Source organism: Lutjanus erythropterus, chromosome 15 (genome assembly GCF_056507025.1).
Source record: "Lutjanus erythropterus isolate fLutEry1 chromosome 15, fLutEry1.hap2, whole genome shotgun sequence".
Classification (NCBI taxonomy): domain Eukaryota; kingdom Metazoa; phylum Chordata; class Actinopteri; order Lutjaniformes; family Lutjanidae; genus Lutjanus; species Lutjanus erythropterus.
The window spans coordinates 16,263,627-16,283,456 of record NC_139331.1 but is presented as its reverse complement, the minus strand read 5'-3'; the positions used below and the strand labels follow the sequence as shown (position 1 = coordinate 16,283,456).

The 19,830-nt window shown below is 39.6% G+C and overlaps 1 protein-coding gene across 11 annotated transcripts in view; it reads left to right on the top strand.

Moving 5' to 3' along the window:
• The window catches only part of epb41l2 (erythrocyte membrane protein band 4.1-like 2), a 60,593-nt gene that overhangs the window by 39,506 nt on the left and 1,257 nt on the right, over window positions 1-19,830 (top strand). For 2 of the 11 annotated variants that reach the window (XM_084737684.1, XM_084737681.1), the window contains exons 12-23: window positions 889-986; window positions 1,506-1,678; window positions 3,356-3,429; window positions 8,258-8,308; window positions 8,485-8,517; window positions 11,946-12,113; window positions 12,683-12,880; window positions 14,495-14,563; window positions 14,957-15,595; window positions 17,464-17,592; window positions 17,922-18,020; window positions 18,338-18,418. In XM_084737684.1, coding sequence (XP_084593810.1) covers window positions 889-986; window positions 1,506-1,678; window positions 3,356-3,429; window positions 8,258-8,308; window positions 8,485-8,517; window positions 11,946-12,113; window positions 12,683-12,880; window positions 14,495-14,563; window positions 14,957-15,595; window positions 17,464-17,592; window positions 17,922-18,020; window positions 18,338-18,418 — 1,812 coding nt within the window. Of the gene's footprint in view, window positions 1-888; window positions 987-1,505; window positions 1,679-3,355; window positions 3,430-8,257; window positions 8,309-8,484; window positions 8,518-9,345; window positions 9,406-11,945; window positions 12,114-12,682; window positions 12,881-14,494; window positions 14,564-14,956; window positions 15,596-17,463; window positions 17,593-17,921; window positions 18,021-18,337; window positions 18,419-19,830 lie in introns of all 11 variants that reach the window. The other 9 variants (XM_084737692.1, XM_084737682.1, XM_084737690.1 and 6 more) reach the window with 9 other exon arrangements.

Sequence of the window (19,830 nt, the reverse complement as noted above, 5' to 3'; positions counted from 1 at the left end):
TATAGTGTTAAAGGGGTAGTTTGGATTATTTGGTTGGGTTATATGAGGTACTAATTGATAGTTTATTAATTGCAATAGATGTCAGTCAACACAACCTCAGTTTGGAGATGCTAAGTGACATAATGCTATGGACAGGAACAGCAACATAATATATTTTAACCACTTAACAAAAAAAAAATCAATATTTGATTAAGTGTACACTATATTTAGAATATTTTCACCCCTTACTTTGCTGTCAGACGCCCTTTTCTGACAGGAAACCACTCTCCCCAAAGCAACCAGCAATCAGACTAACAGATCAAGAGTGATAGACCAGCAACTCTTGTGCTCTGCAAGGTAAAATGTCTGATTTTGTCAGTGGAGTGTGGTTGTTTTTAAGAGAGCAATATTTAAATGTACTCTTTTATTCTCTTAATTTGTGGAGCCTTTTATGCCTTCACCTGATAGGACAGATGAAGTTAGGACAGGAAAGGGGGAGAGTGTGTTGGGGGACAACATGCAGCAAATGGGCCGCAGTCTGGAATCAAACACACATCTGCTGCAGAAGCTTCATTACAAGGAGGCATGCTCTACCAACTGAGCTACCAGGGCACCCTAGGTGAACCATTTTATAATCAGCTAAAATCCATTTTGTTGCTGACCCTGTCCATGGCAGTTCATTGCTTAGCTTCTGTGCGGGTGCTCCTTACCTCTCCAAAATGGGGGTGTGCTGACCAGTGTCTACTGAAAGTAATACACTGGGTAGTGATAAGTACCTCATACAGCCCCGCTTCAAATAATCTAAACCATCAATTTTAACATAACAGAGTTTCTCATACTGTTTGAGATCTTTTCTTCTGTGTTGGCTAAAGAGTCATAATTTTTATTGCCTCTGTGTCTCTCTGACAGACGGAGCAGTTTGAGAGCACGGTGGGATTCAAACTCCAGAATCATCGATCAGCCAAAAAGCTGTGGAAAGTCTGTGTGGAAAATCACAGTTTCTTCAGGTAGAAGAATACACACTACACACAAACGTGTTCTATGTATGCTCACAGATTTCAGAGATTATCCAGTCTGGAGTTAGGGGTAATGGAAACAGCTGGTTAGGTAATGTTCAATAAAGAAATGTGTGCTTTATCAGGCTCAACAAAAAGCTGGATCACTGTCCAGACAATAAGTTGAGAGAGTGTATCTTGTTGTTTAACCAGTCTGATGCCCGGGGCAGTGAATACACACTAATGTACACACACACAAAGATGAGCCAGGTGCCCATCATTGCTGCGATCGTGTCTGCATGTTTGTAAGTCTCTGTCTGTAAGAGAATAAGAGAGAGTAAGCTTTAATATCCTGTTGAGGAAAGAGTTGCCTGGAAACGTTTTTGCCCCCCTTGCACATGCACATATAGTTGTGACTGTTCGATTTTATTACAAAGTAAATCCCCCTGAATAAGTTTTCAGATTCATGCTCCTCTCCCCTATACTCCCTTGTTCCCCCCTCTCCTCCATCTCTCTGTTTCTTGTCTGTAGGTTAAATGCACCAGAACCTCCCACCAAGGCCCGATTCCTGACTCTGGGCTCTAAGTTCCGTTACAGTGGGCGAACTCAGGCCCAGACCCGCCTGGCCAGCTCCCTCATAGACCGACCCGCACCCAGCTTTGAACGCACCTCATCCAAACGTATCAGCCGCAGTCTGGATGGAGGTAAACACACACAAATACACACACTCAACTGACCAGAAGACGCAGAGAGATAGCGTTCCAGCTTCTCTCTAAACAATATTTACTGTAATGAAACGATAAACAGATAAAAAAAGAGGAGTGGAAGGAATGATGGGCAGATGGAAGCGGGGTCACAGATGGAGGCTTGTGTCTGTGTTTCTTTGTGTGTTTGGATGTCAAATGCTAGTGTCTGACCAGATACAGGAAATAGCTGCAGCATATGTTTCCTGTCACACGGTGAGAGACAGAGGAGGAGAAAGAAAGAGATGGAAAGATGTGTACACATGTTATGTGTATCTAAAAGAAAAAAAACAGCCCTCACGATGAAAGAAACACAGCATGCTGATGATATAGTATATATATAGTCACGCTTGTGTCACTCAAACTTGATATAAAACTCAAGTACAGATCACTAAAGCCTCATATTTTTTCATTTCAGGCAACACAAAAATGAGGAACAACTGAGTGATCACTTTTAATAATTCAACATGTACTAATATCTTCTCAATCTCTACATAACCAAAGAGCTATTTCCACAACAGATACATATTTTATTGTCTTTGGAAAAGGGTGAATACTTTTTTTTTCTGTGGTTTTTCCGGATGTGGCTTACAGATCCCACTTCATGCAGCTGTGCACTTGTGTGTCACTTGTGTCAGGTTATTCCACTATCTCACATTGTCCCCTGCTGGACACTTTGTTCCACTGCAAGCCAACACCCTTGTCAAGTTATTGCTGTGTATTCCTCAAATTAAATCTTTATACTACCAATTTTTTTCTACTTTACTATTAGAACAAAGTGTGACAGTGTGTGAAATGTTGAACTGACAATAATAGCTACATTTATGTCCTGTCATAAGACATAGAACACTCTATGTGTCATTGAACTGGCCAAGATCCATGGAACTCTGGTGCTATGTAGTGAACCAGTCCTCATTTCCACCAGTTTTTGAGTGGAATCATTATAATCATCATCATCAACAGAGGGTGTTGCACAATGCACAACAACATGAAGAAAATGATACACCCACTTTGGTTTCCAAGGAAAACCTGCTTGTTTTTTTGTTCCAGCTGGGAACCAGCTTTTCAGTTTCAGAACTAGTTGAATTTTGGTGGAAGAACAATTCAATTTTTTTTTTCCAGTTCAAGCATCTAAAATCGGGTGCTTGAACAGGGCCAGTACTGTGATGGTGGAAAATTCCTGAGACCAGCAGTAACAGAAAACAAGATAAAGGAATCGAAACAATAATGGAAGGATAAAAAACAAGAATAAAAAGATTACAAGAGGACTAAACAAGATAAATACTATGAGGAAGCACCCTCTGTCTACTGTATCTAAATAATAGATTAAGGCACCAAGTGGAAGGCTAAAGTAGAAGTTACTGTAATTGCAAATTATTCAATAGTGGAAGCAAATCAATTTAGTTTGCCCTTGTAGAGGATTGAGTTGAGAGTCAGCTGTGACCTTCATGTATAGAAAGTGTTTTATGTCCCTGGAGAAAAACAAACCAGTGATCTTGAACTGAACGAGTACCTACAGAAACTGTCAGTGGATGAATCAGACCTTTATTTATTGTGTGTTAAACTGTAGAGATGTTGAATATTGTGTGTTTTTTTTACTCATTTTGTTTGTTTGTCTGTGTGTCTCCTTCATTATAGCACCAGTGATCAGCATAACCGAGGCCGGCAGAGAGACAGCTGAGAACGGACGTGAGCTCCACTCTGACTCTAAGGTGTGTGTGTATTATGTTTTTATTTGTGGATACATGCATTTGAAAGAAGAAAAAAAATCCAAGATTAATGTTAGACATCAAGTCTTTTTGTTTCTTTGCTGTCGTTATATTTTTGCAGTCCATATCGTTCCACAGGAATCTTTCTGTTTTTGTGTATCAAAGAGATATTATTTTGATGGAAAACTGTTTCTAGCTGTTACATTTATTGTTGTCCTACTGTGTATACAACATCTCTTAGCTATGATTTTGCATTCATGTGTCCTTACTGTGTGTAAAAGTCAACATTTTATTACTTCTAACATTGTAACAACAAACATTTGTTCTGGTTTGATGTACTAATATTATGACATGTGGTAAACACATGAGGAACCATGCAGCAGTACTACTGGTGGGCTACTCTCACAGGACCATCTGCATTTTATATCTGAAGTTGTAGAAATGTGAGAACTGTGGAAGAGCATTAAGTCCAGGCATAAGGAAAAAAAGAGGAGAAATATATATTATTTTTAATTTTGCTTTTTTGCGAATAAAGTCAAAATAGTATTTAAATTTTACTCTCAGCAATTCAACTGGAGTTGTATTATACTCCAAATGGACGCGTACACAAGCAGCTGTGGTCACCACGGATACTCCTCAGTGGAGGACAAACACAGTTGGTTTTAGTTGTAGCTTAGGATATCAATTTTTATCTGTCAACAAAAATTCAAGTAGTTGTCTCAAGATGTTTAGGATAAAATAATGGACTCATTCTCTTTTAGACTACTTCAGTGTATAGTAGTACCGCTACTAGTACCAGGTTTTTTGGAAGGCTTCAATTGCTTTTATCTGGTTACTACTGAGACCCTAAATCGCCCCTAGATGGTAGACAATAAGAGTTCTACGCTAATGTCATTTCTGTTTTCACAGGATATTTTAGGTACTTAACTTTGACTCCTCTAGGACCATGAGGCAGCTACATTTTTGCCCACTTTTAAGCTGTGAATATGTGAGTGAGAAAGGTACACAGACCAACAAGACGTCTTCATTTAATGTTTATCTTCATTTTAATAGTTTTATCTGGATTTGAAAACATTTGCAGGCACAGCTAGCCTTTAGAGTTGCTTTTATTATAGGTACCCAGGCAGGTGTACACTATTTGACATCTTTTAGCACGAGTCCGCAGAGTCTGGATCATGTCTTGAGCTAGTCTGTGCTTAGTATTGGAGTGAATATAGAGAGTATCAGTATATGTTATGCATGCCTCTTGCATCCTCACTTTTCCCTTTCCTCTTCCTAACCCTCGCTCACACCCTGGCACTGTGGAACTGACCTCTGTCTTAGCCTTCCTTCAGTGGTGGCACCCTGTTGACACTGTTTCTGCTCACAACTGTACTCTGCACAACCCTGCTATGTTCACTTTTAACCTAGTTTTGGTGTGTTTTTTACTGACTAATGTTTTGTCTCTTTCCCTCTCTCTTTTTTCCTTCACATGCCCCCTATTTTTTGGTTTGCTTCTATCACTCCCGTCTTGCATGCTCACATTTTTGTCATCATTTCATAAAAATTGAAAATGAAATGATATTTTTAACGCACATTGCGTCGGTTTTTTTGGTTTTCTGTTGAATTTATTTCTTCACTGCTTGCTCTGACACTTTATGGATGAGTGTGCGCGGATCTCTCCTCCTCTTTTCCCACCTTCTCTGTCTCTTTCTTTCTACTTTTTTGTTTTCTCCTCTGTCTTTCTGTGCCCTATTTTCCCTCCTTTTCCCTCCTCTTGTCTCTCTCTGTGTGGGTGTTTCTTCTTTAGTCAATCTTCATGTTCCCGCTCTCCTTCTCCTCCTCATCCTCACTCTCCTCCATCCCCCCTTCTCTCGACTCTATCTCTGAGCTCGACCACGGCCTCTCAGACATTTCCGAAGATGACGACCTTATCGACGACATGGCTGCCACGCACACACCATGGACCCTTCCCTCAAACGCCTCCTCTCCTTTCACTGATCACCAGCCAGCTGATCTTGAAAATTCCCTGACTTCTTTCCCAATCACAAGCTCCCAGTCAGATCTTTTGGGAGTTGAGGAGGGTGGTCAGGCTGAAACCAAAGCGACAGCTGGAAATTGGTGGAGCTGGTTCTCTCTGAGGGGTGTGGCTAAATGTGTTTCTGTCATCCTGTGTTTTCTCTCCCTTTTGGGGAAGAATGGAAACAGGTGTTTGCCCTCAAAGCTGTTTTATGGATTTACAAAGAAGCTTAGCTTTTTTACTCCCTCTGTGTCCAAACTCACTTACAAGTCAGCAGGGAAATTAAAGATTTTCACTGTCAGAGCCCCTAAATTTATGATTTCCAACATGACTACACCCAGATTACGTCAAATTCTTAACATTTTGGCATTAAAATGGACTCATTTAGTGGCATTTATCACCAGCTATCTGCCTATTAAATGTGTTAGTTTGGTTCATGCTGTTCTTTGGCATCCAACACGACCCTTACCCTTCATTTCTTCTCTCATCTGCCCTAAAATTGTCTCTTCCTTTTCCTCCCTCCCTTCTCTTTCTTCTCTGCGCTCTTACGTCTTATCCGCTACACCTCCCTCCTCTCTCCTGAATCTCTCCCCGCTCTCTTACTCCAACCTAACCCCATCCATTCATCGCTACCTCCTGAATCCTTCCCCTCTGTTCCTGCCCTGCCTGCTAGTCATATTCCTGTTGGTTGTCATGCTGACAGCAAGCCAATCCCTAGTCTTAGCCCTGATTTTAGCCACACCCCTTGGCCTGACCCTGTGTTACCTAGAGAATGTAGTCTCTAGTCAACGGAAGTCAGCAGTTTTGCCGATGTTTGTCACCGACGCACCAAACGATCAATCTGAGGCGCCTCTCACCCCAACACACACACCTCCGCGCATCAGGCACCACACTCACACGAGTGCTACCTGGACGCAAGAGATGTGCGACCCTGCTGCATAAATACACACAACACATTCCACAAACCCTCTCCCACTTCTCTCCTTTTACCCTCCTCTGTGTTTGAATGTGTGAATTATGTGTGTACATTCACCCCTGCCACCACCACCTCCTTTTTCTTTATTTCTTACCATCCCTGCACCCTGCCAACCCCACTGTATTGTTTAAAGAGTTAGAATAAGTAAGTTGAAACAAAGTATTAAATAACAGCAAATGATCTTTATTGTTAATATAGAGAAAAGATAGGTATATTAAGAGATTTAAACACTGTACAGAGACTGTTAGGAAATCAGAAAGTTGCAGGATTAACTTGCAGTACACTGGCAAAATACAGTAACATGTAGTGATCTACACAAAAGGGGACTGATCCGAAATCCGTATTGGGTGCTGATGCTGACATAATTCACTCATCAGATGTCAGACTCATGTCAGTGATCCATGTTTTGATCCAGATTCCATAGTATGATGATTTAGGAATTGTAAATGTGTAATAATGATGTTTGTTGCCCATAGTCAAAATTAACTAATTAGTAATTGTGATGCAAAGATATCCAATAGTCCCCATATCTTTGTGTCTCCCATTATTCTATGAGAGCCCTGAACCATGAACTTGCTGTAACACAGTGAACTAGCAAGAGTTGGTTAACTGAACATATCCCTTTGTATGGATATTTTATTCTCGAATATAGAAAAGCAAGACAGCAACTTGTAATGTGTGTAAAACCATCATTCTGAGGAGTGAAAGTTTAAACAAGCATCTGCAAAAGTATCAGGTGAAAAAACTCCAGAAGGTTATACTAGACAAACAAAAAAATACAACTCCACGCAGCAGATGAGTGTTGTCAGATATCCAAATTCAGGTACTGGAATCAAATGAGGGCATCATCACTCTATTTGTGTTAAACACTCAGCACATTAATGTCAGATTCATCAAATGAAGTGACATAATGATATAGATTTGTAATATGCATTTAAATAAGTACTTAAACTATAAACAAATCTTATTTTTGACCAGATTTCAGCTGCTGCATTTTGCCTTTGTAGTGCAATGAAAGGATGACACTGAGAGATTAACTGTTGATTCGATATTATAACTGTAAATACAGATAGATACCCAGGATAGATGCAGTAACCCCCCTTCAACCTTGTAGCACTTAAAGTGTATTGGTTTGTATATAATTGCCAATGAATGTTAAGAGTAAACAGTGTTACACTTACCCTGATGTTCTGGACTCTGTCCTTAACCCCATGTCCCTTCTTCCCTTTTTTCAAGTCTAATTGTTATGACATATTTTATGGTGGCCTTTTGGCATTTTCTTGGTTGGATGAAGCTGTGGCTGCAGGTCGAACAGATGTCTGATCAACTGGTTGGAAAGATTACTGGCATATTTGGTTTATTGCCAGAGTAACTAACTAGTAGTCTACTTAAGTAAAATCTGGCCTCTGGTGGAAACTATAGCACTTAATACCCAGAGAATAATTCAGTAATATTACTCTTTGAATAAAAGGTAGCATTTGTGCATTTACTTACGATAAATACAGTCAATCTGACTTTTTTTTTTTTTAACGTTCCAAACGCAGCACAGTAACCTCGTCGGCAAATATGTGTGTGTCATATGATAGAAAATAGACGCAGACTGTGAAACTTTTTTATAATGTAGGGGAAAGCAGTCAGTAGCACTTGGTCTCCCATCAATGACCATCTCAGACTTATTTCACTGTTACTGCTCCTGTGGGTTTGGCGCAAAGGTCACATGACCAGTACTCCCTGATACCAAGGTTGCCGGGGAAGAAACCAGCTTTTCCCATCATCCATTTCTCATTTTTCTTTCTCCGTGCCCCTACCTTCCTCATTTTGTCATGACTACCATCGCCATGACCACGACACTGAAGGTTAAGGAGGTGGACTTAAGCCCTGGTGATGCGGAAGCCTCGCCCACCCAGGTCTGTAGGGCCTGTCTTTGTCCAGCATGCTTTGGAAGAATAACGTAGGAGTAATAAAATATTATATTACTAGTGTAAAGACAGTTTTGGATATTCAATTGAAATGGGTTTATGGTGTAGTGGAGCAGTAAACCTAACCTGTCCTTACTTTCTCCCTGATTTTACCCCATCAACAGTCACTTGGAGCCAGTGAGCTTGCCCCCTCTCAGGTTCACACACTGTCATTGGTTATTTGATTGTGTATTTTGGGTTGTCAATTGTGTGCTCTGCCCACACTGGCTGGTTTGTTGGTTTGGTTCACTCTTTCAGGGTGAAGTTGCCCAAGCATGATGATACAGAGTCAGTTTGACTTTCTCATCCACAACGGACCCAATCTGGAATTTGTACAAACAAAGAAATATTAATATTTAGATTGGAAATGGGGATATTTAGTTATAAATTTGTCTCTGATTATGCTCTTTGTTTTCAGATTGGGCCTGAGTGTAAAAAAACTGATTCTGAATGGGCACTTTCATCCAAAATCGTCACTGTTGGTTGCTCTGCTGTGGTTTCATGGTTTCACAGTTTCAGTTTGGTTTCTGCTTCATATCTGTGGTTCATCATTATTTTTGGGTTTCGCTTACAGCACATTTGGGTTTGTTGGTTTGTGTAAGCATCTGCTGGTGTTGTGATGTTTTGAATGCTTTGAATTGTGTATGTTTTAACATGGGTACGAGTGCGAGCATCAGTACATTCGATGAGAAATACAAGAATGTTTTTAATTTGTGCTTGTACCCATCTTCCAGCCTTCATCACAGTTTGAGACATTCTGGCTGTGTCACCACATGGCTGTTTTTTAAATTATTTTTTATTTTATTATTTTTTTAATTTTATTTAATTATTCATAATTTATTTCTTCAGGTGGTTATTATTTTTGTTTCAAATTTTACTTTATTTTGTACAGTTAAAACAAAGTACATTCATTTCATTTTTGTTAACTTTTTCATTTTTAAATTAATTTTCTCCATTTCATTTTTTGCTGTATGTCTGCCTTCCAGAGTCCAATGAGAGTGCATGGGGAGAATATTTATGTGAGGCACAGTAATTTAATGTTGGAGGTTGGTACTGGCATCGTCTGATGGCTGAAAAATAAGAACTACATGTTTCTGTGTACTCTGACGCCATCAGAACTACAACTTCCTCTGTACAGTACTGTACAAAACTGCCGCCCTATCGCACTCTCAGGCTCTGTGTGCATGCCTGCGTTTGTTTATGTGTGTGGATGTTTATGTATTACGTCAACACTCAGTTCCAGCTATTACCATTTTTGCCTTTGTAATCATAGTATGATTAAAATTGTTTTGGTATCAAGTGGTTTCAATGGTAAATGTCCAAATTTGCACAGCAGCCATTTTGAACACAAGCTAGGAAACTTGCTACATAAATCTTCTCACTTAAAGCTGCACTTTAAATTCTATGAATATTGTTATATATATATATATATATATGTGTGTGTGTGTGTGTATATATATATATATATATATATGTATATATATATATATATATATATATATATATATATATATATATATATATATGTATATATATATATATATATATATATATATATATATATATATATATATATATATATATATATGTATATATATATATATGTATATATATATATATATATATATATAAATCAAATCTTCAAATCAATTGTTTTAGTGGGCAGAAACTCTTTATTTTTTGACAACAGATTTTACTGTGAAACATTTGCGAGGTGTGGAAAACTCACATACTTGCAAGGTGCCTATGCGCTTGAAATGTAGCTACCGCCATCTCATGGCATTTGTCTGCTACTACAAAGTGCAGTTTAGCTGAGACATTATCACATGCCCGAAGTGACTGAAATTGGACAATAATACTTTAGCTGAGTAATCTAGAACGAGGTGTTGAAAATAGCGTGATTATATTGTTGAATTTATTAAAAATAATGAATTTGATTTAACATTTGACAGGTCGCCAAAAATATGGTTAGTGTGAATGCTAATATAACATTATAGCAATATCAACTTTACAAGGCCTTTATATGTCAAATACTGATTTTAAGTTTGTTGTGTGGTTATGCAACTACTTGGCCAAAAACTATTAATGCAGCTTTTAACCCATTAATTTTAACATTTATGGAAATGACAACTACAGCAACTGTTTGAACTGATCAGATTAGGGACGTCAGTTCTGCACATAACCGATTTTCCCCTTAACAAACCCTGATGTGTAGCATCGAGTGTACAGAAGTGAGTGTACCCAAAGGGAACCAAAGATGTTTTCAGTGTTGAACCTAAGAAATGCAAAATATTTATTTGATATGTATCTTACTACACGCCAGCACAGTAGAGACTTTCTCCTCCAGGAAATTTCCTAAGCGGAGTGTTCACAGTGGCTGCTTTGTGAATAGGGTCAGCGGTGTGTGAACGTGACTTTTGTGCATGCTCTGTGCATGTTGACTGCTGTTTTGTGACCTTCTTACGTCATGTTTCCAATCCTTGATTTATTAAAGAGTTTGATTATTGCCAGGCAGCTGTGTCTAACCTGACTAATACTGCCTGTCTAACCCACATGAGGAGCTTTCCTCCTGTTTTGTGTTTGGCTGCCAGCGCAGACTGATGCGTGGTTTGGTAACATACTAAAACAACAACAACATCTCTTTTTTTATGCAACATGGAACTGATAGTGATGCATTGCCAGCTTGAGTACAGTATTTGTTCCAGTATTTATTTGTACGTGAAAGGGAAGAAGAAAGATAAATAGAGTTGAAATGGAAAGATGGACTTGAACAGAAAAGGACAGTAGTGTTGTATGAGGAAGTGAAGCAATCACGCTAACTGACAATTAGAAAACAGTTACATGGGGATACAGTGATGTAAGGAGAAAAAGTGATCACCACTATCAGCTCCATGCTCTGCAGCCTGCACTGCTGTTCCTGGCCTGGTTTAAGGAAAAACTCCTCAATGAGATGGAGAAGCCATATTTCACTGCAGCCTGCTTAAAAACCACACAAATTCTCACACTTCAACAAAATATAGATATTATGCCCAATTAAATATTTCAGACCTGTCAATGAATACATTCATTAATATGTATTTTTAAATGAGGCTCCAGTGAGACATGGCTTCCATCTCGTCTTCCTCCTGATTGACAGACTAATGTTCCTGTGACCTGTTGAACCAAATTTTTCCCTTGCCCCCATCCCTCTCTTCTTTTATCCTCCCTCCTTACCTCTTTCTTCCCTCTTTCCTCCCACTCCTCCTCATCTCCTCATTCATTTTCCTGTTACATTTCTCTGTATCTTTCTGACACCTTTTAACCCTCTTTTTATTCCGGACTTTACTTACCCTTTAATCATTCCTCTACTATCAATTCTTAATTTCTTTCTTCCTCCTTCCTCTCTCTTTCCTCTTTTCCCTCCTTCATCCTCTCCCCTCATCCATCTCATGTTCCAATCTTTTTACCCTTCCCACCTCTGATCCCACCTCTTTTTCCTACTGCCCATTTTCCCTCATCTATCCATACTTATCTCATTTACTCTCCACCACACCCTCCCCCCCTCTTCCCTTGCTCTCCTCTCCCCTCCTCCTTACTCCCTCATTAGGACCATGATAAGACCCAAGAAGAGGTTCTGAAACACCAAGCTAGCATTAGCCAGCTAAAACGCTCCTTTATGGAGGCACCACCTCCCTCTCCTCCTCAGCCCAACCAGTGGGAGAAACGTCTCACCTCCTCTCCCGCTACAACGATACGTATTCAACAGCAACAAGTGGTACGTCTGTCTGGATGTTTCTGTGTCAGCAACTTGAGAAACGAAGGTTGAATTGCAGAGAATTTTACTTACAAATGTTGTGCAGGTGAAACGCCTTCTTTGCAGTGCTTCATGACCTGATACCTGATATAAAACAAGAAATCCTCTCTTCTCTTACTCTTTAAATGGGCGTTTTTATGTGATGCTTTTGCCATGGTGGGGTTTTCCTGACTTGTTGTTGATAGCTCACTCATCGCTTGATGGACTACATGTCTGTTTGTTTGTTTGTTTTTCTTTTGTGAGGATTCTTCCTACAAAACTTTTCAGCTGGACATCATCGCATTTTACATCATTTATATTTTCCTGCAGCAGAACGTTTTTTTCAGTCTACATTGCTGGTTTTATTCTGTAATCAGAACAAGAGGTGGAGATGCAAAGCATACTTCCTCTGTCTGTGTGTTTGTTTTTATATCTTGTATTAACGTGGTGTTCCACTTAGAGGGGTTTCTTTGCTGTTTGTCTTCTCTCAAATGCTCCCGTCTTTTCTCTCCTCTGTGTCCCGCATTCTGTCTTTGTGTGTGTTTCCGTAGAGCCTTGAAGAGGAGATAGCTTCTGTACTTTTCAGTAGACACTCTGGCACTGGCCTTTCTTTGGCTGCCTGCAGCATTCCTGAACCAACACTAGATGCTGTTATAACCACATGCTCGTCTACTTCCACTGCTGTCTGCAGTCCTGCTGCGCCACACGGGCTTCTTGTTTCCCCAGCTGCTACACTCTCTGCCACTGAGGTGCTGCTGCCACTACTGAACATTTAGGAGTCAGTTTACTTTCAGTTCCAGTTAGCATCTCCAGTTGTATTGGTTAGCCTGTGTAGCCATTGCTGCATGAACTTTCTGTAGAGAGTTTGTGGTAACTTTATAATAACCACCATTCATGAATGATGAGTTGAAAGTTAATCAAACTTTAGTTAATTGTTATTTCACTGTTGACAATACTTAAATCATGTTTATATAGGCTTTATAAATCATTTATTAAGTAATTATAAAGTGTTATTAACATCAGTTGCAACTTTATAATGGCCCATCTAAACAATGTTTATAAAACTCTGTAAATGGTTAATAATACAGTGGAATGCATCTTTAAACATCAGTTGTGTCTTTATAATGGCCACCTAAATAATGTTTAGATGCACTACACAGTATTTATTAACCATTCAAACATCAGTTGCAACTATATAATCGCCATTCAGATTATATTTATAGATGCACTAAACAGTATTTATTAACCATTCACACAATATTATAAACATCATACATTGTTAATCACATAACCACACATATTCTCACTCCCAACTCATCAAATATGGCAGATATAATAACATATGTTACGGTGTACTAATGATTGATAAAAATATTAAATTATCATTCTCACTGTTTGTTAACAGTAACAATAACTTTTAACTAAACTTTAGTTAATAATCAATTTACAGTGTAATAATGATGGTTAGAGTTCTCTTCTCTGTAAGTTTGTCACCTTGAAAGTAAACTGACATCCTCTAATGCCTCAGTTAATAAAAGATGCTTGCCAGATGTGTTCCCAAACACTAATGCGAGCTGACTATAATGCCTGCTGTGGATGCCGGATGAATGGCCGTAATCCTTGTTTTGTATCACGGGCCATTCATCCTGAGTGATGGGCATGGTAAATCTAATCTAACAACAACTAACAGCTGTGAATGTCATGGATGTTAGGACGTCATCTGTTTGTTTTGTGATGGTGATCATGTGTGGCTTTGAATACAAATGTAACAATCTGCTCTTTATCAGCTCCTTAAGGAAAAGAAATAACCGCAGAAAGCAGCAAGTACTGAAGCATCAGTTTCAAAGAGAGACCAAGGAATGCCATAATGTGTTGAATTGGTAGCTTTTTTACATAAGCTTTTAAGTTTGCACTTTGAACTGAATTCATTATGGCATGGCATATTTTCTGTGGTCAGCAACATCTCAAAGAAACTGCTGATTTCAATACCATGCTTCTTTTGTCTTTTTATTCTAGTAAAGCTGTACGTGCTGTGTGTCATTGATGAGATATTCTCTTTAATCCATCTCCCATGGATTTTTTTTTTTTAATTTTCTATTTTTCTTTCATCTCTTACATTCCATATCTAATACTGCCTGCTGCAATAAACTTGATACTGTGTGGGAATGATTGTGCATGAAAGACAGTCCTCCAAGAACAGAGAGGGATGGAGAATCAGTGTGAGGGAGAAAAAGAATAACAAATTCAACACTTTCCCCCATGCCGTGGTAACAAGCATCACAATATCGCTAAGTGCTAACTACGATGAAGCCACTGCTGGTGTGTGATTGATGATTGTCTTGATAACTTCTCTTGTTACACAGGTGAGTGAGCCCCAAACGGAAGCAGCCGCCACTGATAACACGATCTCTGATACCAAAGAACCTCCAAAGGTGGTCCTAACTCCTTTCTATTAATCCATCCTGACGCTTTTCATCCACCGTTTCCTTCATCCCTCCAGCTCGAAATTTTCTGTTCTTTCCAGCCATCCATTCTTTGACTATTCATTTGTCTGTCTTCCTCGTGATTCCAGTCACTTTCTCTCATCTTTGTGCCTCTTTGTCCACAGTTGAACATCTTCATCTTCTTTTTATTCCTGATTTTCCTTGTGCCTTGATTTATTTTCATTTACAATAGTTTAATTTTTAATTTATGTTCAATGATCATGTTATGCTTTTTTTTTTTGTCCCCATGCGTTTGTTGTGTATGTGTGTGCACCTCATCGTGTGTGTCTGTGCACTACGTGTACATGGTGTATGTATGTATGTGTGTGCGTGTGTGTATAGACAACTGAAGTTGAAATTGAAGAAACCGTTGTCGTCCAAGAGGTTTCCAAAGCACCCAAACCCGGACTTGTCAAAGTTACAGTCAGCTCCCCTGCAGAGCAGGAGACAAGAGAGCAGGGAGTGAAAGTTGAAGAGGAGGTAGCTGTAGCTGAGGAAGCTAAAGCAGTGAAGCAGGAGAGTATTTCATCTGAGAGCGAAAGCGAAGAAGAAGCCGAGTACCATCCGAATGTCTCCGTGTCCATCTCTCACACACAAATACCAGAAGAGAAGGAGGAGGAGGAGGAGCAGGAGAAGAAAGACGAGGATAAGACGGTGGAGCAGGACACGTCGGTTCCAGATGCTCCTTCTGTTGCGGCCGAAGTCAGCCAACCTGTAGAAGCAACCAGCCAAGAGGGAGAGGAGTCTAGGAAAGAGGACGCAGGGGCAGAGAGGAAGGGGAAAGAAGGCGAGAAGGAGACAGAGGAGAGCACAGATGATCCGATGCTGACACCAGAAGAAGCTCCTAACGGTCTCCCCCTGCCTGAGGAGAGTGTGACGGTGATGGCCGCCCCAGCAGAGGAAGAGGAAGAGCCTAAATTGAACGGCGAGGCCTCTGTGGTCGAAGCAGAACCACGGCCACAGGTTATTTGTTGCTCTGAGGTAAAGTCTTCACTGGGCCAACTGCGGAGCTTCCCTGGGCTTTGATCCCTCCCACCAACTGTAGAAACACCCACTTTTTTCCCTCCTGCTTACCTCAGTGCCGGGTTCCTTCCTGCTTGCGTGAATATTTAAGCCCCATGTACATCCTTACACTCGTGTTTTTCCCGTGAAAACTTGTCAGAAGTACAGTTAAAACTCCCCTAAAAAGATAGTTTGGATTATTTGAAGTGGGGTTGTGTGAAGTTCTTATTCATAGTCAGTGTGTTAGCTACAGAAGATGCTGCTGTTAGCTACAGATGATGATGTTACAGAAGATGTTAACGTGTACATTATATTAGAATATTTTCACTGCTTTACTTTGCTGTCAGACAGCTTTTTCCAGCAGGAGACCACTTTTACATAAGCCAAATGTCACTCTCTCCAAACCAGCCACGTTCCATAGGCAAAATCTAATTTTACCTTGCAAAACACGGGAGTTGCTAGTCTACTACTGCTTCGATCTTTAAGTTTGTGTTATTGTGGGACTTTGATGAATCCAGACTATCCTTTTGAAGTGTCCAACTCACACAATAACACAAACAGTCTAACAGATCGAGGTAGCAGCAGGCTAGCAGCTCCTGTGCTCTGCAAGGTGAAATTACTGTTTTTGCCTCTGGAGATTGGTTGATTGGTTGATTTAGAGGCTTGTATAACTGCAGTTTTCTCATCGGGAAAAATATAGTGATGACCCTAACTGGGTCATGCCGACCAGGATCTACTGTAGCTAATATACTGACTATTGATACTATTGATATTAATAAGTACCTCATACAACCCTTTAAAGAAATAATGGAATTCACCACCAGTGTTTTGGTGTTTGTGTCAAGTTACCATCCCCCAACATACTTCATTTCAGTCTTTATTTTGATTTTCCTCACATTCATATTTTAATTTCTGTTATCTACTATCATCATATTTCATACCATTATCAACATGCCCAGTTCACTTCTGCCCTACATAGTGTGGTGTGTTGTGTTACTGCCTCCTTCTCCGTAGTGTTGTGAAGTAAATGGGGCCTAAGTGGGAAATGCATGATGCTTTTAGGTGTATATATTTTGCTTTTTGCTCTGCATGCCATATTTCACCTTTTGGTTTATTCGTGTGCATGTTTGTGTTTTGTGTGTCCTCCGTGTGTTTGGCAGTGATGCTTCTTTCTCTGTTAGCATTTAATTGGCTTGTCATGGTCACCATGGTAACGGTTTTGTGAAAATCATCATTGCCAACCACTTGGGAAATGCCACCAGCTCATCTGAATGTCATCTTTTGCATGCTGTTTCCATATCAATTGCTGTTTTGTTTGCCAGTCATTCGTGTACGGCTTGTTTGATTGGCTCATGTTTTTCTGCATGTTTCGTGCTGTGTTGTACTTTGAGTTGCACGTTGACACCAAAGATATTTCTGTAGTTGTGCCGCCGTTGTAGCTGTTGCTTGTACACTGCTGAAAGTAGTCATCATGTTGTGCATTGGGTGATGTTGACTTGCATGAGTTTGGAAGCTCTTGATTTTTGTTGCATGAATTTTGCAGCATTTACTTGCATATATTTTATGAACTGCTGTTATGTGTACCACTGCAACAACTGAGTCACTTCCCTTTCAATACAATACATTACAGTTTAATTGAATCTGCAGTTAATTTAACAATAACCAAGCCCACATTTACATTTTTTCTAAAAGTCAAACAATATATAAACTGGTTGAAGTGGAAGTGAATATCCAAAGCTAGTGCACAGGTACCAACATGTTTCTTTGTGTTTCCCCTAACTGTCTCCGGTTTAATTTATTAACCCTCTGTCCCCCTCCCCTCACTTCTCTCTCTCCTCCCTCCCCAGCCACCTGTGGTAAAGACAGAAATGGTGACTATATCAGACACGTTTGCAGCCCAGAAAACTGAGATAGCTACAAAAGAAGTGCCCATCGTACATACGGAAACCAAGACCATCACATACGAAGCCGCACAGGTGCACATTTAAGAAACACAGGGAGCTTTGTGTTTGTTTTCGACCTTATGTGTGTCAGCATGTTTGTATGAAACATTTAGATTTTATGATTATTTTAAAGCTTGTTAGTGTCAATGGTTTGGTTTGAAAGCGCATTCCAAAAAGCTTCCTTTCTAGCAAGAATGCATGCCGCCACCATTCATTCCTTCTCCCTGAGGGAAGTCATGTTTTTAGAAGAACTAAGTTGGTGACAGAAGAGTTTATTAGAACATCAAACATCCAGTGGGGATATTCTCATTGTGATGCACAGCTAATGGTGTTTTTTTTTTTTCTGTCTCTTCTGCTATCAGTTGGATGGTAATGGTGACGGCGAGCCCGGAGTGTTGATGACTGCTCAGACAATCACCTCTGAATCTCTGTGTACTACCACAACCACACACATTACCAAGGTAAACTAAACAAACACATCCTTTCCTTAATGCATTATGACATCACTCCTACCATTTTCACATTATATGGCTACTATACATGTTGATGTATAAAATCTGTGCAATCAGATAAAAACGAATTTGGTCTCTTTGAAATTACATTTGTATCAGTATTGTACATGATAGCATGGTTTATATTAGGTTAGGTTAGGTTGCCATGACAACTGTGCATCCAATATCATTGTTCCCTACTACAGCATTTGTACCAATAGCCAGCTGGACCTTGATCATTCATAATGAACCCATTACAACTGGCGTTGTTGTACATTTTGTTACAGACGTTAAAGGGCGGCCTATCAGAGACAAGGATTGAGAAACGTATCGTCATTACTGGCGACTGTGACATCGACCATGACGAGGTCAGTTTACCACACGTTCTCCATTTGCCTTATTGTGCATCTCAGTAGCTTGGTCGATGAGTCATTTTCTTCAAGGTGTTGTGAAAGGCTCTTCAAGTATTATTCTGCTGATTTGTAACCCAGGTGCACAAATTCAATCAATATTTTCCACCTTTTACATTTTCTTTTTCAAACTGAGAGACACTGTTATGAAACTAAAGGAGCTGGCTGCTGATGACGGGCGACAGCAAAATCTTCAGCTCCAGTGTGCTTCAGTTTTCTGGGTGCTTAGAATTCAAGGAACAAATAGACATCTGGTGACATGTCTATCATGTTGCTCGTAGTCTGAATGCACAATTTGATTTATTAATCACTTTTTAGAGATGTCCACATGCCAGCAGAATCCTCTCACTCTGATCTGCTACATCCGTCTCATCACTTACTCGTCCATTCGTGTAGAAAACGGCATCTTAACCTTTTTTGTTTCTGCCACACTGTGTCTGATTGTGTTGCTTGTCTTGGTTAGTTTAATTTTCTGTCTTTGTCTTTGGTTGTCAGGTTTACACAGAAAATCAAATTTATACTTTTTTGTTGCCCCTGGTGTGATGAATAGAACGTACTAAAGCTAGGAGGAGGAGATCACATCTCAGTCTGTGTGTATCTGGACATTTGACATTTTAGAATGTTTGCATCAATATTGAGTTAAAGTGCCACTTCAGTATGTTTCAACCTGAAACAGATTTTCCCACGTTTTGTATCTTAATGACTAATGACAACAGTTTTTTAAATTCGTCTAGTATTGAGGGAGAATGCTGCAGATGGCAGAAGTGAAACTAAGGTACAACATAATTCCTCCGGGCAACTACACACTGCAGGTTGTTTTCACAACTGACAGGCTCAGATTGTTATTCAAGTGTCTGACAACATTATGGAAAGGATCAATACAGTGAGAGACCTTTTTTTTAAGAGGAAGGTAAGTTTTGTTTAACCAGAAAGAGCTGTTTTATTGCTCTCACCAAACTAACCAGACTGCCTTTACAAAACTGTCATTTTAACTTTGTCATTGTCATCTTCATTCAAACTTGAGAGAAACGAAGCAAAACTCACCTGGAAACCAAAACATGGGAAAATAGGGTCCAGGCTGAAAAAAAGAGAAGTTACCTTTTAACCCAATAGTCATGCAAACACTCTCAAATGTCAAATGTCCATATAAATACAAATTCCTCATTATTCCAAGTTGGTTTGAGGACCTGATGAAACAAACTTAAAGACATTTCGGATATTTGAAAATAATGGAGTATGCACGTTTATTACTGAAATGGGGCTCTCTCTGCTGATTATGTCTAATAAACGTATGCCACAAACTCTACAAGGAAAGAATTTAAGTGCGTATAGCAGCCTCAAAATATCTCAAAGATTTGACAAAAAAAAAG